Source organism: Carlito syrichta, unplaced genomic scaffold (assembly GCF_000164805.1).
Source record: "Carlito syrichta isolate Samal-C Ts95f unplaced genomic scaffold, Tarsius_syrichta-2.0.1 Scaffold307179, whole genome shotgun sequence".
Taxonomy (NCBI): Eukaryota; Metazoa; Chordata; class Mammalia; order Primates; family Tarsiidae; genus Carlito; species Carlito syrichta.
The window spans coordinates 189,642-211,970 of record NW_007251275.1 but is presented as its reverse complement, the minus strand read 5'-3'; the positions used below and the strand labels follow the sequence as shown (position 1 = coordinate 211,970).

The 22,329-nt window shown below is 48.6% G+C and overlaps 3 protein-coding genes across 13 annotated transcripts in view; 1 reads left to right on the top strand and 2 right to left on the bottom strand.

Moving 5' to 3' along the window:
* RAB5B (RAB5B, member RAS oncogene family) overlaps positions 1 to 6,602 on the bottom strand; it is an 18,509-nt gene extending 11,907 nt beyond the window's left edge. For 2 of the 3 annotated variants that reach the window (XM_021715530.1, XM_021715531.1), the window contains exon 1: positions 6,468 to 6,591. The gene's annotated coding sequence lies outside the window, so the exon portion shown is untranslated. Of the gene's footprint in view, positions 1 to 6,467 lie in introns of all 3 variants that reach the window. The other variant, XM_008064028.2, reaches the window with a different exon arrangement.
* A 1,958-nt stretch (positions 6,603 to 8,560) lies between these two features.
* On the bottom strand, positions 8,561 to 15,304 carry CDK2 (cyclin dependent kinase 2). Of its 5 annotated transcripts, none has more exons than XM_021715529.1 (8): positions 14,953 to 15,296; positions 14,173 to 14,250; positions 13,975 to 14,062; positions 12,925 to 12,933; positions 12,439 to 12,639; positions 11,881 to 11,982; positions 10,080 to 10,283; positions 9,450 to 9,805 (listed from the first exon to the last, which is right to left on the bottom strand). In XM_021715529.1, exons 1-8 carry the CDS (start codon positions 15,066 to 15,068, stop codon positions 9,701 to 9,703), a joined length of 903 nt encoding a protein of 300 aa, XP_021571204.1. In that variant the 5' UTR covers positions 15,069 to 15,296; the 3' UTR covers positions 9,450 to 9,700. The 5 variants fall into 5 exon arrangements, with proteins under 5 accessions (XP_008062216.1, XP_008062217.1, XP_008062218.1 ...); XM_008064023.2 differs by lacking the exon at positions 12,925 to 12,933 and adding an exon at positions 10,587 to 10,730 and having other exon boundaries at positions 9,498 to 9,805; positions 12,439 to 12,609; positions 13,942 to 14,062; positions 14,953 to 15,304; XM_008064025.1 differs by lacking the exon at positions 12,925 to 12,933 and having other exon boundaries at positions 8,561 to 9,805; positions 12,439 to 12,609; positions 13,942 to 14,062; positions 14,953 to 15,304.
* Positions 15,305 to 16,053: 749 nt separating this feature from the next.
* PMEL (premelanosome protein) overlaps positions 16,054 to 22,329 on the top strand; it is a 14,060-nt gene continuing 7,784 nt past the window's right edge. For 4 of the 5 annotated variants that reach the window (XM_021715526.1, XM_008064021.2, XM_021715525.1 and 1 more), the window contains exons 1-3: positions 16,054 to 16,176; positions 21,226 to 21,336; positions 21,480 to 21,626. In XM_021715526.1, coding sequence (XP_021571201.1) covers positions 16,101 to 16,176; positions 21,226 to 21,336; positions 21,480 to 21,626 — 334 coding nt within the window. In that variant the 5' untranslated portion in view covers positions 16,054 to 16,100. The remainder of the gene's footprint in view (positions 16,177 to 21,225; positions 21,337 to 21,479; positions 21,627 to 22,329) is intronic. The other variant, XM_008064022.1, reaches the window with a different exon arrangement.

Here is a 22,329-nt window from a genome sequence, read left to right as displayed (position 1 = left end):
GCACTCCAGTCTGGGCAACAGAGTGAGACTCCAACTCAAAAAAAAAAAAAAAAATTGCTTTCCCAAGGCAGTTGTGAGGATGAATTATTTTTAAAACATCTTATATTTATGTAGTACTTCATACTGTCTTCTAGGAAAAAGACAGACTATCATAACACTAAACTTAAAACAAATGACACAATAGCAAAAAAAGGACACGGATGATAAGCTAATCAAGTTTCCTTTAGGTGACATATATATACTATAGTCTAGAAAAATAGGAAAAGTTACCAGTTTCTTCAACTTATTCCCTTATTATGTATTCCAAAGCATATGATTTAAGGGGTAGAGCATTAAGTCTCAACATTATTTCTCTAAGATATGAAAACATGGGAGTCAGAATGGACTGAATTCTCATGGGTAACCACATCACTCTAGGCCTGGGAAAACAGCAGAGGTTGGGGGAGTGTGAATTAGGAAACAGTCAGAGACACACTTGAGTTGCAAAGTCCTTGTCACTAACCCCCACAGACAGGAAGTCAAGCTAGAGCTCAGACATGGTCAGCAAACTTTCTTGCTACTAAGCAACCTTGGATTTTCAGAATTAGAAGACTACCTCTTATCCTAATATGTAACTTCAAGAATATGTCCTTCCTGCCCTGTTCATAGTAATTGATGGGCTACCCTTCTTTAAGCCTTGCTTTTTAATCTCATGTTTATAAGAGTATCATTTTTGGTTTTTTGGGGTTTTTTTTGAGTTGGAGTCTCACTCTGTCACCCAGACTGGAGTGCAGTGGCCGCTCCCGGCCACCGCAGCCTCGACCTGCTGGCTCCGGCGATCCCTCCACCTCAGCCTTCCAAGTAGCTGGAACTACAGGCTCATGCTACCACACCCAGTTAATTTTTTGATTTATTGTAGAGATGAGGTCTTGCCAAGTTGCCTAGGTAGGTCTCAAACCCGCAAGCTCACGCAATCCACTCACTTCAGCCTCCCAAAGCGCGGGATTACAGGCTGAGCCACCGAGCCCGGCTTCATTTATTAAATGTAATAGCTAGAATCTCAAAAACCAGGAGTATAGAAATGAAATAATATATAACATTCAATTGATTTCTTCTCTGTTCTGATTTTTTCATTTTTGCTGAGTCGACAATGAGCAAATGACCATTCAAGAGCAAAAAAATAAACCAAAGCAAACTAGTCAAGTGGTGTGATGATTATTACCTTCAAACCTGAAGCAAAAAAGGGGAGACGGAGGCCAGCACGGTGGCTCACAACTATAATCCCGCACTTTGGGAGGCTGAGGTGAGAGGACTGTCTAAGCCCACGGGTTCAAAACCAGCTTGGGCAACTTGGCAAGATCTCATCTCTATAATAAGTCAAAAAATTAGCCAGGTGTGGTGGCGCATGTCTGTAGTTCCAGTTACTTGGAAGGCTGAGCCTGAAGGATCACCTGAGCCCAGCAGGTTGAGGCTGCAGTAGCCGTTGAGTGTGCCACTGCAGTCCAGCCTGGGTGACAGAGTGAGACTCCTACTCAAAAAAAAGGGAAGATGGAACAGGTTATTTTTCCCTTCAACCCCTGGGTCTGCCATGGGGGGGGGAGGCGGCAAAGGCTGGGAGCAGAGGATGTTCTTCAGTGTGGGCAGGCATAACAGAAAAGGCGTCTTCAACCAGAGAGCCAGTCTGGAGGTCATCTAGTCCAGTCTCTATATTTTACAGGTGAGGAAACTGAGATACATGTTAGTCAACTGATCGGGTGTTACTATACAGCCAGCCACTAAGTAGCAAACGCAGGACTCCTAGTCAGGTATTCCTACTACTGTTACACCATAGTATTTCTTGAGGAAGCAGGAAAAGCTGAACTCCGAAGAGGGCACCAGGACAGGATCAGGAGCATAGACTGGATAGCCTGTCTCTGTTCAGTTTAGGTAAGTACTTGCTTTGGGACAAAAACAAGTCAGGGAGTCACAGGTTTTCCCTGGGAACTGGGATCCAGTTCCATATCCTTGACAGAAGGATTAATTTGTCACTACTCCTCTCTAGATGGTCTTGGCTAAGTCCTGCCAGGACAGTTGGAATAGAAGCAATTCAATGAGAGGAAACAGGGAAATGTGGGGTTATTTTTGCAGGAGTCAGCGGACCTTGGGATTAATGTGAGATTTGCTAAGTAGGGAAGATAGGTGAGAAGCCAGTAAATACCCTCATCTCCTTTCCAACTTTGTTTAAACCCAAATCACCAAAATCCTGAACTGAGAGTTCTACTACTTGGTTCAGCTTTTTCATCGTGCTGATCCAATGTGTTACTGGATTAAATTAGAGTTCTTCCACTTCTCCCACCCTCTCTTATATTTCTCCAAGAAGCAAAAAGCATACTTATCTCTTATCAGCATGGTACTAGGAACTCCCTAGTATTGACCAAGGAAAGATTGGAATGCCCTTCCCTACTTTCTCTTCCCAGCAAAATCTTAATATATCTCATAAGGTCAAGTTCAAATATTACTTCTGTGAAATTGCATAATTACCCTCTTACCCCTGCAGAATTTGTCATTGCTTCCTCTAGTGACCCATGGGGTCCTGTAGCATTAAGACTGTATCTTAAATCATAACATATATCACACTACATAAATTTGTGTCTGTCTGCTCTGCTAAAACTAAGAACTTCTTATAAAGCGGACCTTTTTTTTTTGAGTCAGAGTCTCACTTTTCACCCAGGCTGGAGTACAGTGGCATGCTCATGGCCACAACAGCCTCGACCTGCTGGGCTCAGGCATTCTTTCTGCCTGAGCCTTCCAAATAGCTGGAATTACAGGTGCCCACCACCACGTCCAGCTAATTTTTTGATATATTACAGAGATGAGGTCTCGCCATATTGCCCTGGCTGGTCTCAAACCCGTGGGCTCAGGCAATCCTCTCACCTCCTCCTCCCAAAGTGCTGGGATTACAGGTGTGAGCCACTGCGCTGGGCTGACTTTTTTCTTTTTAATGTCATCTTAAATCTTCTGAACAAAGTTCAATGCTTGGCTCCCAGTAGGTGTTCATTAAATGCTCCCTAAATTTATTAAGGCCAAATAATCCTGCTTCCCTCCCATCAATCAACTCCTCCCCTTCTGTGCCATCTGGATACATCTTAGTTCTATTTGGGAAAGTTTTAAATAGGCCTCAGAGAACCAATTCTCTCCCTGGCCTCTTTGTGATCTCCCTTGGATAGAAGGCCTTCTTGGGATCCAGCCCACAAGGTACTGTTGAAACTCACATGGGCTAACTGCTTTTCCTGTCACCCGTTACCATGCCTCAGATGGCCTAATCGCACTCCAAGTGTGGTCCTCTCACCCAAACACTGAGGCAACTATAGCTAAAAGCAAGTTCCCTGAATTTTCACTTGATGTTAAATGGTCAAACAGCTTTGGTGCGTTATGTCTCTATTAATTCCTAACTTGAGAAACACAAGTTAAAAAACAAATCAAATCATGGCACCAGAGAGCCAGGAGACACTCTGAAAAGATACTTACTGCCCTAAATGGAAGCTATGACCTTGCCCAGAAATCTGCATCCTCTTTGCTCACCTGGGTGGCTCCTTATTCAGCTCAGTTACTGTTCAGTCGATAACTAAATCTTTCCTAAAACACTTGTGGGAAGAAGGAGTGTAATGTGTAGGGTTTTATGGTATCCTTCTTCCCAGAGGACTGCTACATTTCCTTATTTTAAACTCATTGTCTCACACTTTGGTTACTTTCCAATCTGAAATGCTTTAGGATTAGGGAGTGAACTATACACTTGCTTCTCCTACCCTATGCCTCCTTCTCAGAAGTCACATTCACATCGATGCACACAAACAAGCAAGCCACAGAAGAGCAATCCTTGCTCATAGGTAAAGTAAGAGTTAAAGATATAGTTCTGCAGTATGGATTGGGGGTGGGGAGATAAGTATGACTTCAAGGGCAATAGGAAAGCCCTCTTCTCCAAATGTATTTTTGCAACTCCAGGTCTATGTTTGAAATTCCATATTGATAATTCCACCCCTTAGCACCTTAAGATGCAAAAACACTTGGAACAATTAAGACTTTAAGTGACTATGTGTTATTTATACCTTGATATGGAGCAATTCCAGATGTTTTAGGTAAACTCTGATTAAGGGAAGGTAGAAAAGACACAAAGGGATATGTAGACTAGAAGAAAGAGACAGGATACAACCAGGTTTTAGAAAATAGCAGACTATAAAGGATTAAGACACACATACCCCTACAGAATTTTCTCTAGGACTTGTTTTGCAGGTGAGAAAAGTTCCTTGGGGAGACAACAGTGAGGTTTCTGATGGGTAATGTAAAAAGCTGGGCATATTAGAGGGCTTCTAAAGCCAGTAAGGACAAAGTCAACTAGTAAGGTGCCAGTATAAAATGCCCCAGCTGTACTCTCACTCTGAGATTTAGAGGAAAGCCAATTTCAAATCCAGTGAAACTCAGAGTTTCTCAGATCACTACAGAAAGACACATACAGAGGTTTCGTTAGGGAACCACCATCATCTGGGATAAGGAAGGAACAGTCACATAATGCGAACATGCAGAGACCATGAACCAGAAGATAAAGAGTTCTTGAATTCCTCACTTTAACAGAGATGTCAATGATTGTTCCAAAAATGATTCTTTCCTGCCCATATATGAGAGGAAAAAAAACGTCCATCTATTTGAGCATTTCCTAGGACACCCAGCGCACAACTGGAGGGGAGGAGGAGGTGGTATATTGAAGGTGAATGATAACTCACAGTACAACCCTCTGCTTGTCTGAATCTGATAGAAGACAAAACAAACTGTGAAAGGAGCACAATAAATAACAGAGTATCACCCCAGAAGAAAAACTGTAGAAAGAATGAGACTAGAGTTCAGTGAGAACACGAAAACAGGATTGCCTTTGGTGGCACATCCTCCAAAGCAGAGTCAGATTAGTGTGATCTGCCGTCTCTGATCCCTGACCTTCCTAAAAGAAACATGAGGGAGATGTGTGTGGGAGGATATGCATGTTTTATACTGCTGTACAGCTTAAGTATTTAAAGTTATGTACCTTCGTAATTAAGATATGTTGTGATAAAATACATTAGTGTAGAAAGGAAAAAGGAGGAAGTACAATACGGGAAAACCCAACAGGCCCCAATCTATGGGGACTGAGAAGGTCAGCAGACCAGGAAGAGTTCGCGGGGAGGGAGGGCTCCACGCCCCTGCTTTAGAACCCACCTTCTTCTTTTCTACTCACCCCCTTCCCCAGATACCCAACTTTCCAACAGCACGGAAACCTGGACTCCTGAAGAAACAGACAAAGAACAAGAGGGTGATGCCAACCTTTCGGAATGGAGTTTCTCACTCTTCCCCAAATGTCTTCCTCAGTGCTATCGCCTCCTAGTTCCGGGCCTGGCTGACTCCGTTACCTGCCTGGGAAATACCCAAGTCTAGGTCCCACGAAAGTTCCACCAACTATGGTCAGAAGCTCTCTTGATGGCTAAGGACGTCCAGGCCCCTTTTCCCTGCAGATCATGAAACCACTCGCCACTTCTAGGTCAGAGCTCTGCTATTCCCTAGAGGCCACGATATTAAGTGGGAAAGAAGTGGACAAGCCATCCCCCGAATCCAACTTCCTCGCTCTCTCACAGGGCATGAAACCGCAGGTACGAAGAGACACCCCGCAGTACAGAGCAGCTATGGGGCCCAAAGTACTGGCAGGGGCTGAGTCTGGAGCAGCGACAGTCATGGGGAAGAAGTCCTTGACTTTCGTCTTCATCCCTACCCCGGGAGGACCAGAAAACTTCGGGCCACCACATCCACACACTAAGGGGAACAAAAGGGTGAGGACTCCCAAGCCTCAGCCACCCTCCAGCGTTCCCAGGAGCGCTCCTGTCTGACACCAGGCCGGCGCCCCTGGCCTCGCCCACCTCGTCTTCCCCAGTTCTCCCTCCCCGGAGCCAAGTCCCTCTCGGTTCGACCCCACAGCACCCTCCGTCCTTCTCACAATAGCCGCTTTCCCTGGAAAGAACGCCTCCTCCCCAACTCGGAGCCCTGCCCGGGCCCTTCCCGGGAACACCTCTCCAGGGACCAGCCCCCGTCGCCCTCGGGCCCGGGGCGTCAGGGCTGACCCCTCCTCACCTCCCGGCAAAAGGGCTTACCTCACCCGCCGCCCGGTCCCTTTCTCCAGCTCCTCCCTCTCCAGCGCTGCTCCGCGGGGCCTGTCCCCGCCTCGCACCCGCTCCGGGCCTCGGGCCCGGCCTCCCGCCCGGCCGCCCCGGAGCCCGGTCGCCTCCCCGACTCACCAACTTCGGGGTCCCAGCCCGCCCGGTCCCCTCCTCAGCGCCCCCATTAGGCCCGCGGGGGCCCGGCCCCCTTCTCCCCTGTCCAGTGGGCCGCTCTAGCCCCCGCTTGGGCCCAGATCCGCCTCCGCTCTCAGGCCGGGCGGCTCTCATGCCCCGGGTGCCTCCACCCCTGCCCTTTGGGCTCCATCAGCTCGGTACCTGGGGCTCCGTCTCCCCCGTCGGCCCCGAGTCTGTGTCGAACAGACAAACAGCTGCAGCTCAACCAAACCCTGCTGCCCCTCCTTCGCCTCCTCGCCCTGGGGCGGGGGCTCCAGCCAATAGCTCGATTACCCGCCTACCATTGAGGGCGGGCTACATGTGCACTCATCCGCCAATCCTCTGGAGAAGGGCGGGTCTCGCTGAGCGCTGTCACCAACCAGTACGAGCAAGAGACTGGATAGGCGGGGCCCTCAGCCAATAGAGAGGAAGAAACCTCGAAGATGGACGCGGTGAGGAGCCGTTAAAGAGCGAGCTCCCGGAGACAGGAGGCGGAACACCATCGACAGACGTTTGTACTAGCCAATAGCATCTCGACACCCCATGACCCCCCCCGCCTTTTGACTCATAAACATCTAATCAGGTGAGTGATGGAGGCGGGTCAAAATGAAACTTTAACCAGTAATGCGTAAATTCTGGACTTGACTGGCAGGCAAGGCGGGGTCGAAAAAGGCCTCAAGAAGGCTGGGGCTGACCTTCGCCCCACCCCCTGAATTTGGCGGGGGCTGGCCCTAGTGCCCCGCCTTCCATGACAAATTCGCAGGCGTGAAGGGAAATACCTCTCCTAGGGATCGCGAGCCTGGGAATTTAAGTCACCCTTACGTCAGCGCTTCCTTCTTCCAGTGGGGCTTCAGAGGACAGGAGTTTTAGGGGTGGCCCGCGGGCGGTCTGAGCTGTTTTTTGGTGGAGTGAGACAATGGCAACTAAGAAATAGCTTGGAAAGTCTTTAAAGAGCCCCATCATAATAATTTTCATATAGACAACTGATACTTTCTTTTTTTCTCTTTTTACTTGTAGAGACGGGTCTCATTATGTTGCTCATGCAGGTCTTGAACTCCTGGCCTCAAACGATCCTCCTGCCTCAGCCTCCCAAAACGTTGGGATTACAGATGTGAGCCACGGAGTCAGACCAATAATTTGTGAATGGTATTGTAAATGTGAATACAAGAAGCTTTAGAAGACTTTGCTGTTTGTGATATGCAATAGGAAAGAGAAACAGCGAGATTACTGGGAAATGCAGTGTCAGGCAAATCCCCCTGGAGCCCACTTCCAATCGTATTGCTGCTCCTAAGCTTTTCTTTTTTTTTTTTGAGTTGGAGTCTCACTCTGTCGCCCAGATTGAAATTCTGGGCTGGACTCGGTGGCTCACACCTATAATCCCAGCACTTTGGGAGGCCGAGGTGAGAGGACTGCCTGAGTCCACGGGTTCGAGACCAGCCTGGGCAACTTGGCTAGACCTCACCTCTACAATGAATCAAGAAAAATGAGCCAGGCGTGATGGTGCACGCCTATGGTTCCACTACTTGGAAGGCTAAGGTGGAAAGATTGCCTGAGCCCAGTAGGTTGAGGCTGTGGTGGCCATGAGCGTGCCACTGCCCTCCAACCTGGGCAACAGAGTGAGACTGCAACTCAAAAAAAAAAAAAAAGAAGAAATTCTGGAACTGTTGTTCTCTATGTATGTGTATGTGGGGTGTGTATGTGTGTATGTGCTGGGCTGGGGGGAAGGGATTTTGCTGATGTGTGGGGAAAGTGAAGTAGGGAATATATAGACTTCAGTTTCCCCCGCTGTAAGATGGGGACAAATAATACCCACTTTTTTTTTTTTGAGTTGGAGTCTCACTCTGTCGCCCAGACTGGAGTGTAGTGGCCGCTCCCGGCCACCGCAGCCTCGACCTGCTGGGCTCCGGCGATCCTTCCGCCTCAGCCTTCCAAGTAGCTGGAACTACAGGCGAGCACTACTATGCCCAGCTAATTTTTTTATTTATTGTAGAGATAAGGTCTCGCCAAGTTGCCCAGGCGGGTCTCGAACCCGCGGGCGCAGGCAATCCACTCACCTCAGCCTCCCAAGGCGCGGAATTACAGGCTGAGCCACCAAGCCTGGCTATAATACCCACTTTGTACACCCTCAGCACTAGCCAAAATGAGGTGGGGGGGGTAGCCCTGTACAGAGACTATGAAAAGAGGGGTCCAAAATCAATGATCACTTATGCACATTCATATCATTCTTTCAGTACATAAGGAGGAAAGAGATGAACTATAAAACTAGGAACATTTTTTTTAATGGATTACAAACTAAATTACAAATAACGTTAATAACAAGAGCACTCAAGGACAAGGGATAGGAGAAGAGAGACAAAACCATAAAAAGAAAAAAAAAATGCGTTTTTCGCATTGGTATTACAAAATCCCAAGGTGCACATGGCAACAAATCCACCCACTCTGACAAAAAAAACTACTATAATCTGAAATATAAATATAATTGTTCATCCTTCTTTTAAAGAAATATTTTTCTCCCAATGCCCCCACTCAATCACAACCCTGAAAAAGTGTCAGCATTCTCAAAATGATGCCTAAACTCTTAACTTCCACTTCTGTGGGGTAAAGGGGGGTGACCTCAGAGGAAGATGGGAGCAGGAATTCCTGGCAACTGAAGAACTAAGAATACTAAAAGGAAGAAAAATTCAAACATCTCTCACCTGCCTCATAAAGCCATGATGAGGCAACAGATTGGAATGAAGCAATCCCTGTCCTGGAGCCTCCCAGACTCCTTTTGCCTGTAGGAGGGTCAGACAAGGGGACTAGGTGCAATCATTTCTTCTGCAGCCTCACCAGGACTGAGTCTTGACTCTCCAGCCTGTTAGGCAAGGTGAAACACTAAAACTAGGGTATAAACGGATTGGATCTATTTTCCTAGCCTCATTTTTAAAAACAGACCCCTCCCCGTGGTTTTGTTTTGCTTGGTTCTCAAAAGTTCCAACTTAGCCCCATGCTATGAGCCTTTACAAAAACAGTGGCAGCAGGTGTGGGGTCTTTGTCATCCCAAACACAAGAAATAATAATTATGAGCATTCAGAGATGGGATGGCAAACCCAACATGTGGGGAGGACAGTGAGCTTTGTTTTCGTTTGTTTGGTTTAATACCACCCCTCTGCAGCAATGACTAAGAGCAAGGCGAGAGGGTGGTGGAGACTGACTTAAGTGCACTGAAACTTCCTTTCATTTTCACCTATTTCTCCCTGTATCCCCAGAGTTGACTGGTCAAGAGAGGGAGGTGGGTGTTAAGGCAGCCTGACAAGATCAGGGGGCCACCTGAACCCAATAGCCCAGGGCCGAGCCAGGTCAAGCCCACACTGGAGGCAAGAGTGAGACTGGGTGTGGGGGCTCAGAGAAGGACATCAGAGTCGAAGGTGGGGTACAGGCTTGGTCACATCCTGGAAGAAAGGGTGAGCCAGAGCTGCCTTTGCCGAAATCCGCTTGTTGGGGTCGTAGTGCAGCATTTGCTGGAGGGAGAGATGCATGCTGACTTCAATGATATAACAGTGGATGGAATGGATAGTAGTGTTCCCAGAAATCAGGAAACCAGAATTCCTTCTACCTAAAGCAGAGCTCTCACTTCCCCCCTCCCATACCTGAACCAGCGTGCCAACAGGGAGAGAGGCAGGGACTAGGGAAATGAAAACCCTGAGACCCAGAGTTCAGGGTCTCATTCTTCCTTCATCCTGGAAAAGCCCTTCCCTGGGGAATAAAAGAGGGGAACTAGGTGCCCACTCTTACCGATAACAAGCTCCGTCCATCTTCATCCAGGGGAGGTACGACTTTACTAAAGTCTTGCCGGGCCCACTTGGGAAAACTTGGCTTATAATCAGGCATAGAAGTAACTCCCGGCCAAACCACCTCATCTGGGGTCCCCAGAGTCCGAAAGATCCGGAAGAGTTGGTCAATCTCAGAGTCTCCAGGGAATAGGGCCCGGCGGGTCACCTGAAAATGGGGAAAGAGGAGAGGCCAAGACCCACATTGACGTCAGTCAAAACTGTGCCCTATACAGAGGAGGTTCCCACAGGCAGTGTGAGGTCAGCCGGGCCCCATGATTCCCTCCCTGGGGCCTTTCATGGGGTCAGTCACACACTGCCTGAGACAATGAAGTTCCTTCATCTGTCTCCTTGCCCCCTCCTTCCTTCCCCCAATCATGGCTTTGCAGATCCCCAAGGCTGGGTGGGGCTGGGAGGGGGTGAATGTCTGGGGTGCCACTGACACGTAGCAAAGGGATCCCAAGCCACTCACGGGGTATGGGGTAGACACTGCGGTCATCCCCCCTCCTTGTGATGCAGCCACTTCTAGATAGGAGCACAGCGGGCAGAGACTGTGTCTTCCATTTCTTCTGTGTTCCCCACAGCACTTAGCATGGTGCTGGGCACACACTAGGTGCTTAACAAATATTTTTTGATGAATTGAGAGAGGAATATGGGCAATAGTAAGGTATATTATGTAGGTGTATATATATATATAAAGATATATATATAGGCTAATGATCTCCAGTTACAACCCAGATAAAAGACCAGAAAACATACTGCTGATTTGACTTGAAGACTCAGCCTACTGCACTGTTGTATTAAAGGGGATGAGAAATCCCACCTAAGGCTGGACCTCAGGGATCCTTCAATCTGAAAAGCCAGAGGTTGAGGGGGACGTGATCTAAGTCTGCAGTTTAAATAAAGGGTGTGGATAAAGTGACCGCAGTTGGCTTCACCACCTGCCTAGCACTCTACAACTAGGTCTATAACCTTGAAATGAAGGAGGCACTAAATGAAACTCATTCTCCTATAAGCAGACCATAGCTAAAACAGCTATAAGCAGACCATAGCTAAAACAGCTGCAGAAGTGATTTAGCTTTCTTCAGGGATAGGAGATAGATACTAGAGCCGGGCGCAATGGCTCATACCTGTAACCCCAGCACTTTGGGAGACTAAGGCAAGAGGACTGCTTGAGTCCAGGAGTTTGAGCCCAGCCTGGGCAACACAGTAAGACCTCGTCTCTTTAAAAAAAAAAAAAAAAAAATCCTGGTGCAGTGGCTCCTGCCTGTATTCTCAGCACTTTGGGAGGTGGAGGTGAGAGGATTGCCTGAGCTCAGGGCTTCAAGACCATCCTGGGCAACTTGGCAAGACCTCATCTCTACAATAAATAAAAAAATTAGCCGGGCATGGTGGCAAATGCTTGTATTTCCAGCTACTTAGAAGGCTGAGGCAGAAGGATTGCCTGAGCCCAGCAGATCGAGGCTGTGGTGGCTGTGAGCATGACACTGTTCTCCAGCCTGGATGACAGAGTAAGACTCCAACTCAAAAAAAAGGGAGAGAGAGAGAGAGACAGCAGATACCAAGGCTGTTTGAAGATATCCTAACATTGTGGTTGCTATCAGGGGCAACTGTCCCATCCTTTCTCCACCACCCCCCCTCCTAGGTACTACTCTAGAGTGAGAACCCAGTGATAGAAGGGCCATAGGTCTGGGCCAAGAAACAGTCCTGTTGTTCTTGCACGTGGGGCAGAGTGGACTGGGTAGAACCCAGGCAAGCCTCCGTACCATCTCAGCAAAGATGCAGCCCAGGCTCCAGATGTCCACTGCTGTGGAGTAGTACTTGCAACCCAGGAGGATTTCAGGTGCTCGGTACCACAGGGTCACCACCTGCAGGACAAGAGTAGGAAGAGAAGGGGTGGTTTATAGGTCATGGAGATTCCCACATCTCACTCCTCAACACTACCCTGCTAACTCTTGTCAGTTTCCTTCCCTACATGCTTCCCCTCCCTCTGATTTCTCCTGAGAGAAATGTCTACCCATAGCTTTTTAGCCCAGAGATAGCACAGTCCATAGCTCTGGAGACCATATTTTCTGAGCCTCCAATATGGGATCTTTCTGAAAAACTAGAGACAAATTTTAATGATGTGCCATCCAGCCATCCTGGCTTGGTATCTAAGCCCAGTTAGATCCACAGTATGAATTCTGGGCATACCCTAAGACTCCTTAGGGCATCTGAGATTCTTTCCATCTACTAGGAAACCGCTAGCTAGATATTTTTAGTAACCTTGTGAATACCCTTGTTAACACCTACCAAGAAGCTCAAAAAAACCTAGAGGGACTCACCTCATGGGTGTAAGTACGAACAGGGACTCCAAAGGCTCTGGCAAGTCCAAAGTCGGCTAGCTTGATAGACCCCTCAGCATTGATAAGTAGATTCTGAGGCTTAAGGTCCCGGTGCAAGACCCGGTGAGAATGGCAGAAAGCTAGGCCCTGGAGCAGCTGGAACAGATAGCTCTGACGAGGGAGAGAGAGGGAACTGTATTTCTCCATCACAGTAAGCAGACTGGGTTTGCTCTGTGCCCCTCAAAGCTCTGCCAAAGCCTTTACTAGGTTGTATTATAATTACATGTTTACAAGCTATTTTTCCCAGTGGACTGTCAGCCCAGGGAGGATAAGTACTAGGTCGTCTTACTCAGTTTTGCATCCTTTCTTCACACCCCATGGCTTGCACATTGAAGGTGTTCAATAAATGTGCATTGAATAAATGTTTGTTGATAGATTGAAAATAGCTTGGGAGGGCATGGTGGCTCACACCTGTAATCCCAGAACTCTGGGAGGCTGAGGAGAGAAGTTTGCTTGAGCCGAGGTGTTTGAGATCAGCCTGGGCAACATAGCCAGATCACATCTTTACAAACAAAATTAAAAAATTAGTTGGGTGTAGTGGCACATGCCTATAGTCTTATCTACTTGGGAGGCTGAGGTGGAAGGATTGCCTGAGCCCAGGATGTTGAGGCTGCGGTGAGCCCTGATCGTGCCACTGCACTCCAGCCGGGGCGACAGAGTGAGACTCCAGCTAAAATTTTTATAAGATGAAAATCGCTTTGGGAATGAAGAACCCAGCCCTAAATTAGATAATAGAGACTCACCAGCTAGCTCTCCCATCAAACAAGGGCTTTTTGTTTTTGTTTTTTTGAGTCAGAATCTCACTCTATCACCCAGGCTGGAGTGCAGTGGCATGTTCATGGCCACCGCAACCTTGACCTGCTGGGCTCTGGTGATCCTTTCAGCGTCAGCCTTCCAAGTAGCTGGAACTACAGGCGCATGCCACAATGCCCTGCTAATTTTTTGGTTTATTGTAGAGACGAGGTCTCAGCAAGTGGCCCAGGCTGGTCTCGAATCCCTGGGCTCAGGCAATCCTCTCGCCTCAGCCTCCCAAAGTGCTGGGATTCCAGGCTTGAGCCACCGCACCCAGCAGACAAGGGCTTTTTGGAGGAATTTACCAAGTGCCCTTGGATCTCATGTATCTGAGTTTCATCTGACCTCCCTCTTGAGCTGCTGTGCTGACTCACTAGAGTTTCAACTTTGATTCTTCAGCCCAACCCTAGGGTTAATGAATATAATGAGAAGGGAAAGCGACACAAAAGAAAGAGGGGTGAGTGTGTGTGTGTGAGTGTGTGTGTGTGTGTGTGTGTGTGTGTGTGTGTGTGTCTGTGTAGGAGATGAGGGCTGGGAAGGAGGCCCCTTGGCCTTTAACAAATTATTACCCTGAATTACCTGCCGCCAGTCCAGCCCCCCAAGACATGACGGGGGGGAGGAGCTGATGAGATGGCTGATGAGATGTGTTACCTTGATGAGTGGAAGAGGAATGCCAGTGAGAGCAGAGGCATCCATGAATTTCTTCAGATCTTGGTGCAGAAATTCAAAAACCAGGTAGAGTTTATTTTCTGTGTGGATGACATCGAGCAGTCTAGGGAAAGGGAGGTTGGGAAATGGAGGTGAGGGAGAGAAATGCCCACACTGTACAGACAGAACTCATCCTCCTTTCCCACCAGGTCACCTCTTCCGACACATACTTACTTGACAATATTAGGATGGTTAAGCTCCTTAAGCAGAGAGATCTCTCGGATGGCAGTGCTGGGTACACCCTCAGTCTCACTTGGAGAGGTTGGGAAAGCAGAGCGGAAAGATGGTTACAAATATTTCTTTTCCCCAAGGAGGCACCCCCCGCACCCCCCAGGGAGAGAAGTAGGCTGTAAAGAGTTGATTCCTGGGGAGTCAGGGCGTGGCTTTTGGACACATTAAGGCCATGAAGTCCTCTTTTCCTAGGAGTAGGGAAGTAAAGCCTCCAGGTAAAGGTAAAGCAGAGAGACGGCAATAAAGATAAAATGTGGGAGTAGCAGCAGCCTCCCTAGAGGGGCCAGTGAGCTTCAACTGCCATTCTTTTGAAAGAGGGAGAGAATTCCAAGACGAGGGTGGGGGTTGGGGCGGTGATAGGGGCTCTTCATTCAAGGAGGTGCTCTTCTCCGGTCCCCATATAATCCAGCTCCACCGAGAGTCTTGGACCCCCTTCTCAGAGGCCTCCTTTCTCTTCCCGAGTCTCCCTGGTTGCACATTTGGGGGCATCATCCGGCTCAGTTCAGGAAGAAAGTTTTCCGTGGAGTCTACACCACCCTATACTTCCCAGAGAGAGTAGATAGATACACTCTCCACTCTCTATGTCCTCCAACCCACCCACTACTTCAAAAGACGTCCCTCCCTGCTCCCTTCCGGTCCCCGGACGGCTACCCGCCTGTTGGGGGGCCCGGTGGGTCCAGTCAAGGTCTCCAGTTAGGAGTCCCGAGTACAGAGGCCACTCACGTGTCCAGGCGGATTTTCTTAAGCGCCACCACTTCTCCCGTCAACTTGTTTCTGGCTTTATACACAACTCCGTACGTGCCCTCTCCGATCTTTTCCACCTTTTGAAAGTTCTCCATGAAGCGCGAGCGAGTCGGGTCAGCCCGGCCCTGGAGCGGGGGCCTGGAAACCCAGCAGATGGCGGGCCCCGGCTCTCGGGAGCCGAGGAGGGGAAAACAGGGCCCAGCACCGTGGCCCCAGGTCGGGATGGAACGCAGCGTATCTCTCGCTCTTGTCAATTTGTCCAACTTGAAACAATGTTGCCGCCTCCCCCCCCAAGTTCCCAGCCGCCACCAGAGGCCCCGCCCCTCCTTCCCGCGTTTCCATGGCCCCGCCCCCTGGCCTTCCTATTGGTCAACGTCAAGAGGGCGGAGCCAGTCCGGCGCTCCTCGCCGCCGAAGACCCCGCCCTGTGCAAGTTTCTGAGGGGCCAAATTTCTGGCTCGGTGGGACCGCTGAGCACCTGCCCCCGGGTATTGTTTTGGGCCTGAGTTTCCCTTCCTGTGTCTCCAATCTGTAGGGATTCACCGACCTCTAACTCACTATTTTCACCATCCCTGGAGAAAATATATATCGACCTAAGAATAAATTCCACTTTCTTGGGAGGCTGCTTTGAAAAGCAGGATTCCAGGACCCTCAGGGAAGTCGTTGCCTCTGCCTCTCAGCCTATCTCGATGCCGTCTCTGTTTTTTGGATGCAAGGTTCTGTTTCTTTTTGAGAAGTACCTTCAATGTGCAGACGGATGGATAATTTAAATAACAACAATAGTATTAATAAAAAAAATAAGTTCCCGGTTTGATTAACTCACTAATTAAGTCATTAACTCCCGTGATGACTTTGTGTGTGGCTGGTACAGTTGCCTTTCAGTTAACTTTTTCCCCGGGAGTGGAGTGTGTCAAGATGAAAGTGACCCAGTGAAACCAGGATAGCAGGATGAGAAAGAAATGTCCAGGGACCAGACCCCTTGTCAGTTTTTCCTCCTTCCCGTCCTCCGGCCCCTCCCAGGCTTCCTGGAGGGAGAAGAGGAAGGGCTATGCAAATTAGGACCCCTTTCTTATATAGGGAATTAACCCAGTCCCACCAGTGCCTTTGATTGCTGGAGGGAAGGACGAGATGGATCTGGTGCTGAGAAGGTGTCTTCTCCATTTGGCTGTGATGGGTGCTCTGCTGACTGTGGGGGCAGCAGAAGGTGAGTGTGGGTATGTGGACATGAGAAGGCGTGAATTTACCTACTCTGGTTTTCCCCCTCCTGATGGGAGATACTAGTAATACTTCAGGCTTCTCTCACCCATTCTATTGGGTGGAGATGTGGGCACCTGGGCTCCCTCCCTACATGGAGATTTGGAATTCAGCCTGAAAATAATTTCATCTGCTTGGAGGGGCAGGAGCATAGTAGGTCTTTGCAGCACTACTTCTGAGTCCTTCTTGGAAGCAAGCTGGAGAAGGGGTTGCAAGGGGTGAAATAGGTGGGAGACTTTTAGATCATGTCTCAGGCACTTGGAGTAGGGGACCTGAAGTAAGGAGTAAGTGGTATTGGATAAAAAGGCTAAAGAGATATTACCTTTCCTGCTTGTGATGGGCATGGGTAAACACACGCCAGAACTTTTGTTCTGGGACTGGGAGAGATAGGCAGAGGGGTCTCAGCTGAGCATCACATGAAAAGGCTCTGGGGGATTGGGGCCTCGTGACAGGAGCAAGGGGCGGGGGTGGGGCTGGTGAGAGGGTCTGGAATGTCCCGTGCTGCTCTGAGGAGGGAGGATTGGGAGTGGAGAAAGAATGGGTCATCTTATGACTTCCCTTGCTCTGGGGTGATGCTCAGTGAGATGATTCCAGACCCTCCCCTGCAGAATCAGTTGGGTTTCCAGCATACATCAGAAATGGGACAAGGACAGTTCCTGCTGTGATGAAATACATACATCATATCCCAGCCCTACTTTCTCTCTCTAGATCCCTGGTCTCACAGACTTCTAGAAAGTTCTCCTTGACTTGACTTCCCTCATTACACTGCAGTTTCAAGTCTTTTTCTTTTACTATGTTCCTTAATGTATTCTAGTAACAATCTGTTCACATCCACCCATCTGAGGTTCTTAAAAGTTTGTGCTAGGCCGGGCTCAGTGGCTCAGCTTGTAATCCCAGCATTTTGGGAGGTCGAGGTAAATGAATTGCCTGAGCCCGTGGGTTCAAGACCAGCCCAGGCAACTTGGCAAGCCCTCATCTCTAAAATAGATAAAAAATTAGCCGGGCGCAATAGCACGTGCCCGTAGTTCCAGCTACTTTGAAAGTTGAGGTGGAAGGATTGCGGGAGCCCAGCAGGTCGATGCTGGAGTGACCGTGAGTGTACCAAGGCACTCCAGCCTAGGGGATGGAGTGAGACTCCAACTCACACACACACACAAAAGTTTGTGCTGGCTGGGCATGGTGGCTTACGCCTATAATCCCAGCACTTTGGGAGGCTGAGGTGAGAGGATTGCCTGAGCCCATGGGTTCAAGACCAGCCTGGGCAACTTGGCGAGACCTCATCTATACAATAAATTTAAAAAAAATTAGCCAGGCACGGTGGCTCACGCCCATAATCCTAGCATTTTGGGAGGCTGAGGTGAGAGGATTGCCTGAACCCACGGGTTCGAAACCAGCCTGGGCAACTTGCCGAGACTTCATCCCTACAATAAATCAAGAAAAATTAGCCAGGCATGGTGGCACATGCCTGTAGTTCCAGCTACTTGGAAGGCTGAGGTGGAAGGATCACCTGAGTGAAAGCAGGTCGAGGCCGCAGTGACTGTAAGCATGCCACTGCACTCCAGCCTGAGTGACAGAGTGAGACTTCAACTAAAAATAAAAATAAAAATTAATTAATTAATTAATAAAAATTAGCCAGGCATGGTGGCATGTGCCTGTAGTTCCAGCTACTTGGAAAGCTGAGGGAGGAGGATCACCTGAGCTCAGCGGGTTGAGGTTGTGGTGGCAGTGATCATGCCACTGCACTCCAGCCTGGGTGACAGAGTGAGACTCTGACTAAAAAAAAAGTTTGTACTTACATTTTGGATCCTGAATTTTAAAATCATAAGAAGACATTTTTCTAGATGGTCATGAAATTTTATGTGGTTTGGATTTGTTTTGTCTGGTGTGAAATGGATGACAAGAAAATAATTTTTTTTTAGTGATACAAACTGAATTTATAGGGTTAAAATAACAAGATGTCTTTTTTTTTTTAAGTTGGAGTCTCACTCTGTCACCTAGGCTGGAGAGCAATGGCTTGCTCCCAGCCACCAAAGTCTTGATCTGCTGGGCTCAGGTGATTTTTCTGACTCAGCCTTCCAAAGTAGCGGGAACTACAGGCACACGGCACCAAGTTCGGTTAATTTTTTTTTTTTTGAGTTGGAGTCTCACTCCATCACCTAGGCTGGCGTGCAGTGGCACACTCACTGCCACCCCAACGTCAACCTACTGGGCTCCGTTGATCCTTCCACTTCAGCCTTCCAAGTAGCCAGCACTACAGGTGTGAACTACCGCACCCGGCTCATTTTTTATTTGTTGTAGAAAGGAGGGCTCCCCAAGTTGCCTGGGCTAGTCTCGAACCCACTGGCTCAGACAATCCACACGCCTCGGCATCCCAAAGTGCTAAGATTACAGGCTGAGCCACCGAGACTGGCCTTTTAAAAAAAATTATTGTAGATGAAGTTTTGCCAAGTTACCCAGGTTGGTCTTGAACACGCAGGCTCAGACAATCCTCTCACCTCTGCCTCCCAAAATGCTGGGATTTATAGGCATGAGCCATCTCGCCCTCCCACAAAATGTCTTAACAAGATGTTTTAGGATTTACATTTAAATACTTTAACCAGCCGGGCTCCGTGGCTCAGCCTGTAATCCCGCGCCATTGGGAGGCTGAGGTGAGTGGATTGCCTGAGCCCGCAGGTTCGAGACCCGCCTGGGCAGCGAGACCTCATCTCTACAATAAATAAAAAAAAAAAAAAATCAGTCAGGCGTGGTAGCGCATGCCTGTAATTCCGGCTACTCGGAAGGCTGAGGCGGAAGGATCGCCGGAGCTCAGCAGGTCGAGGCTGTAGTGGCCGGGAGCGGCCACTGCACTCTAGTCTGGGTGACAGAGTGAGACTCCAACTCAAAAACAAAACAAAACAAAAGAAACTTTAACCAGCCGGGCACAGTGACTGAAACCTGTAATCCTAGCACTTTGAGAGGCTGTGAGGAGAGGATTGCCTGAGCCCAGGAGTTCAAGACGAGCCTGGGAAACTTGTTCTCTACAATACATCAAAAAATTAGCTGGGCATGGTAGCACACGCCTGTAGTTCTCGTTACTCAGAAGGCTGAGATGGAAGGATCGCCTGAGCCCAGCAGATCGACGCTGGGGTGGCCATGAATGTGCCACTGCACTCTAACCTGGTGATGGAGTGAGACTCTGATGCAGAAAAAAAAATAAATAAATAAAAAATAAATAGCTGGGCTCGATGGCTCAGCCTGTAATCCCGCGCCTTGGGAGGCCGAGGTGAGCAGATTGCCTGAGCCCGCGGCTTCGAGACCCACCGGACAACTTGGTGAGACCTCATCTCTACAATAAATCAAAAAAATCAGCCAGGTGTGGTAGCGCGTGCCTGTAGTTCCAGCTACTTTAAAGGCTGAGGCGAAAGTATCACTAGAGCCCAGCAGTCGAGGCTGTGGTGGCTGGGAGCGGCCACTGCACTCCAGTCTGGACGACAGAGTGAGACTCCAACTCAAAAAAAAAAAACTCCAAAAAACTAACTAACTAAATAAATACTTTAACCAGAACAAAAATAAAAACACCTACTCATGAGGATAGATAAAGAAAATGTAGCAAAATGTTGATAGCTGTCGGATGTGGGTGAGGACACGAGGAGAGTCATCATACCCTTTCTATTCTCAGACCTCTCTTTACAGTAACTTTGTCTTCTCTGTCCCTATCCCCAATCTCTGCCCACCTCTAATCCATCCTTCTGACTACTTGTCTTAGTGATCTTTCTAAAACACAAATTTCAGCCAGGTGCCATGGCTCATGCCTGTAATCCTAGCACTTTGGGAGACAGAGGCAAGAGGATTGTCTGAGCCCAGGGGTTCGAGACAAGCCTGGGTAACTTGGCGAGACCTCGTTTCTACAATAAAAAGAAAAATTAGCCAGGTGTGGTGGTGTGTGCCTATAGTTCCAGCTACTTAGAAGACTGAGACTGAAGGATCACCTGAGACCAGCAGGTCAAGGTTATGGTAGCCGTGATTGTTCCACTGCGCTACAGCCTGGGTGTAAGAGTGAGGTTCTGACAAAAAAATAAAACTAAAATAAAAAACACAGGCCAGGCACGGCGGCTCAGGCCTGTAATCCTAGCACTTTGGGAGGCAGAGGCGAGAGGATTGCCTGAGCCCAGGGGTTCGAGACCAGTCTGGACAACTTGGTGAGACCGCGTCTCTACAATAAATCAAGAAAAATTATCCAGGCATGGTGGCGCACGCCTATAGTTCCAGCTACTTGGAAGGCTGAGGCAGAAGGATCACCTGAACCCAGTATGTCGGGGCTGCGATGGCCATGAGCATGCCACTGCACTCCTGCCTGGGTGACAGAGTGAGACTCTGACTCAAAAACTAAATAAAATAAGAATAAAAAACACAAATTGATCATGTTCAAAAGCTTCTGAAGGGTCAATTTGATGGTACGTTAACTATATCTTAATTTAAAACACAACAAATAACCTTCAGAGGTGGCCTTGCCTACAGGATAAAGGCCAGATTCCTTAGTCTGGCACTGCAAGCCCCCAACCCATCTTCTCTGCTTCCTTTCTCACAGTGTGCATCAATCTCATTGATAGCAGTCCCCTAATGTGCCATGTATGTCCATGCCTCCATGCATTTGCTTATGCTGGTCCTAGGGTAACTCCTCCATGAAGTTTCCCCATCTGCTTGAGTGGAACTAATCTGTTTAGTCTGTCATTTTGTTGCACTATGGGTATATGTGCTATGGCACGTAATAAATAGAGCCTAGAATTATAGAAATTTATGTCGATGTCTGTTTCTTGTACTTCACCTTGAATCCCTTCAGAGCCACATCTTATTCATTTCTTAAGTCCTTCGTGCCTAAACCAGTGGTACATGGTGGGTATTCAGTCAATTAAAATGCATTTTGAATGTGAGAAAGAATGGGGTGACACGGGATAGAGTGTTGTCCTCTGAGAAGGGACCGAGGGAAGCTCCTGGGGCCCTCATGATACATCCCTTATAGGACCCAGAGACCAAAACTGGCTTGGGGTCCCGAGGCCACTCAGAACTAAAGCCTGGAACCGGCAGCTGTATCCAGAGTGGACCGAAGTTCAGGGACGTGACTGCTGGAGAGGTGGGGACTGGGAAGTTCCAGGGGAGGGCATGGCGGGAATGGAATGGGGGAAAAGCAAGAAAAACTGGACTGAATGCAGCTTGGGAAATGTCCACCGGGAGGGGAAGCCAAGGAGTCCCAGCTAATGCAATTTCCCTTCCCAGGTGGGCAAGTGTCCCTGAAGGTCAGGAATGATGGGCCCACACTGGTTGGTGCAAATGCCTCCTTTTCTATTGCTCTGCACTTCCCTAGAAGCCAAAAGGTTCTGCCAGATGGGCAGGTCATCTGGGCCAACAACACGATCATCAATGGTGAGTACCTCTCTACTCACCATTATTCCTAGGTCCTTATTCCTAGGGCTCAGGTTCTCTGGCATCCTTAGTGAGCTTAGGGAATGCCCCCTCCTTTTTTTTAGAGACAGAAAGAGTCTTGCTTGCTCTTTCACCCAGCCTGGGGTACAGTGGCATGATCATGGCTCACCACAGCCTTAAATTCGAATTCCTGGCTCAAGCCATCCTCCCACCTCAACCTCCCAAGTAGATAGGACTATGGGCATGACCCACCATATATGGCTAACTTTTTTTTTCCTTGTAGAAATGAGGTCTCACTATATCGTCCAGGCTGGTCTCAAACTCCTGGGCTCAAGTGATCGTCTCCCCTCAGCCTCCCACGGGCTAATTTTTTTTTTGTAGAGATGAGTTCTTGTTATGTTACCCAGGCTGGTCTCAAGCAATCCTGGGCTCAAGCAATCCTGGGCTCAAGCAATCCTCCCACCTTGTTCTTCCTAAGTGCTGAGATTATAAGCATAAGCCACTGTGCCCAGCTTCCCTCTATTTTTTAAAATCAAGTTATATATGTAATGCACACTCGTAGTAAAATTAGATAAAGCAAAAAGAAAAAGCCGGGCTTGGTGGCTCAGCCTGTAATCCCACGCCTTTGGGAGGCTGAGGTGGGTGGATTGCCTGAGCCCGCGGGTTCGAGACCCGCCTGGGCAGGCGAGACCTCATCTCTACA

Coding starts and splice junctions, on each gene's coding strand:
- CDK2 (XM_008064023.2), bottom strand. CDS start 15,068: ATGGAGAACTTTCAAAAGGTGGAAAAGATCGGAGAGGGCACGTACGGA. Junction 14,251..14,952: donor AAGAAAATCCGCCTGGACAC/GTGAGTGGCCTC, acceptor AACCTCTCCAAG/TGAGACTGAGGGTGTACCCA. Junction 14,063..14,172: donor AACCATCCTAATATTGTCAA/GTAAGTATGTGT, acceptor CCCTTTCCCTAG/ACTGCTCGATGTCATCCACA.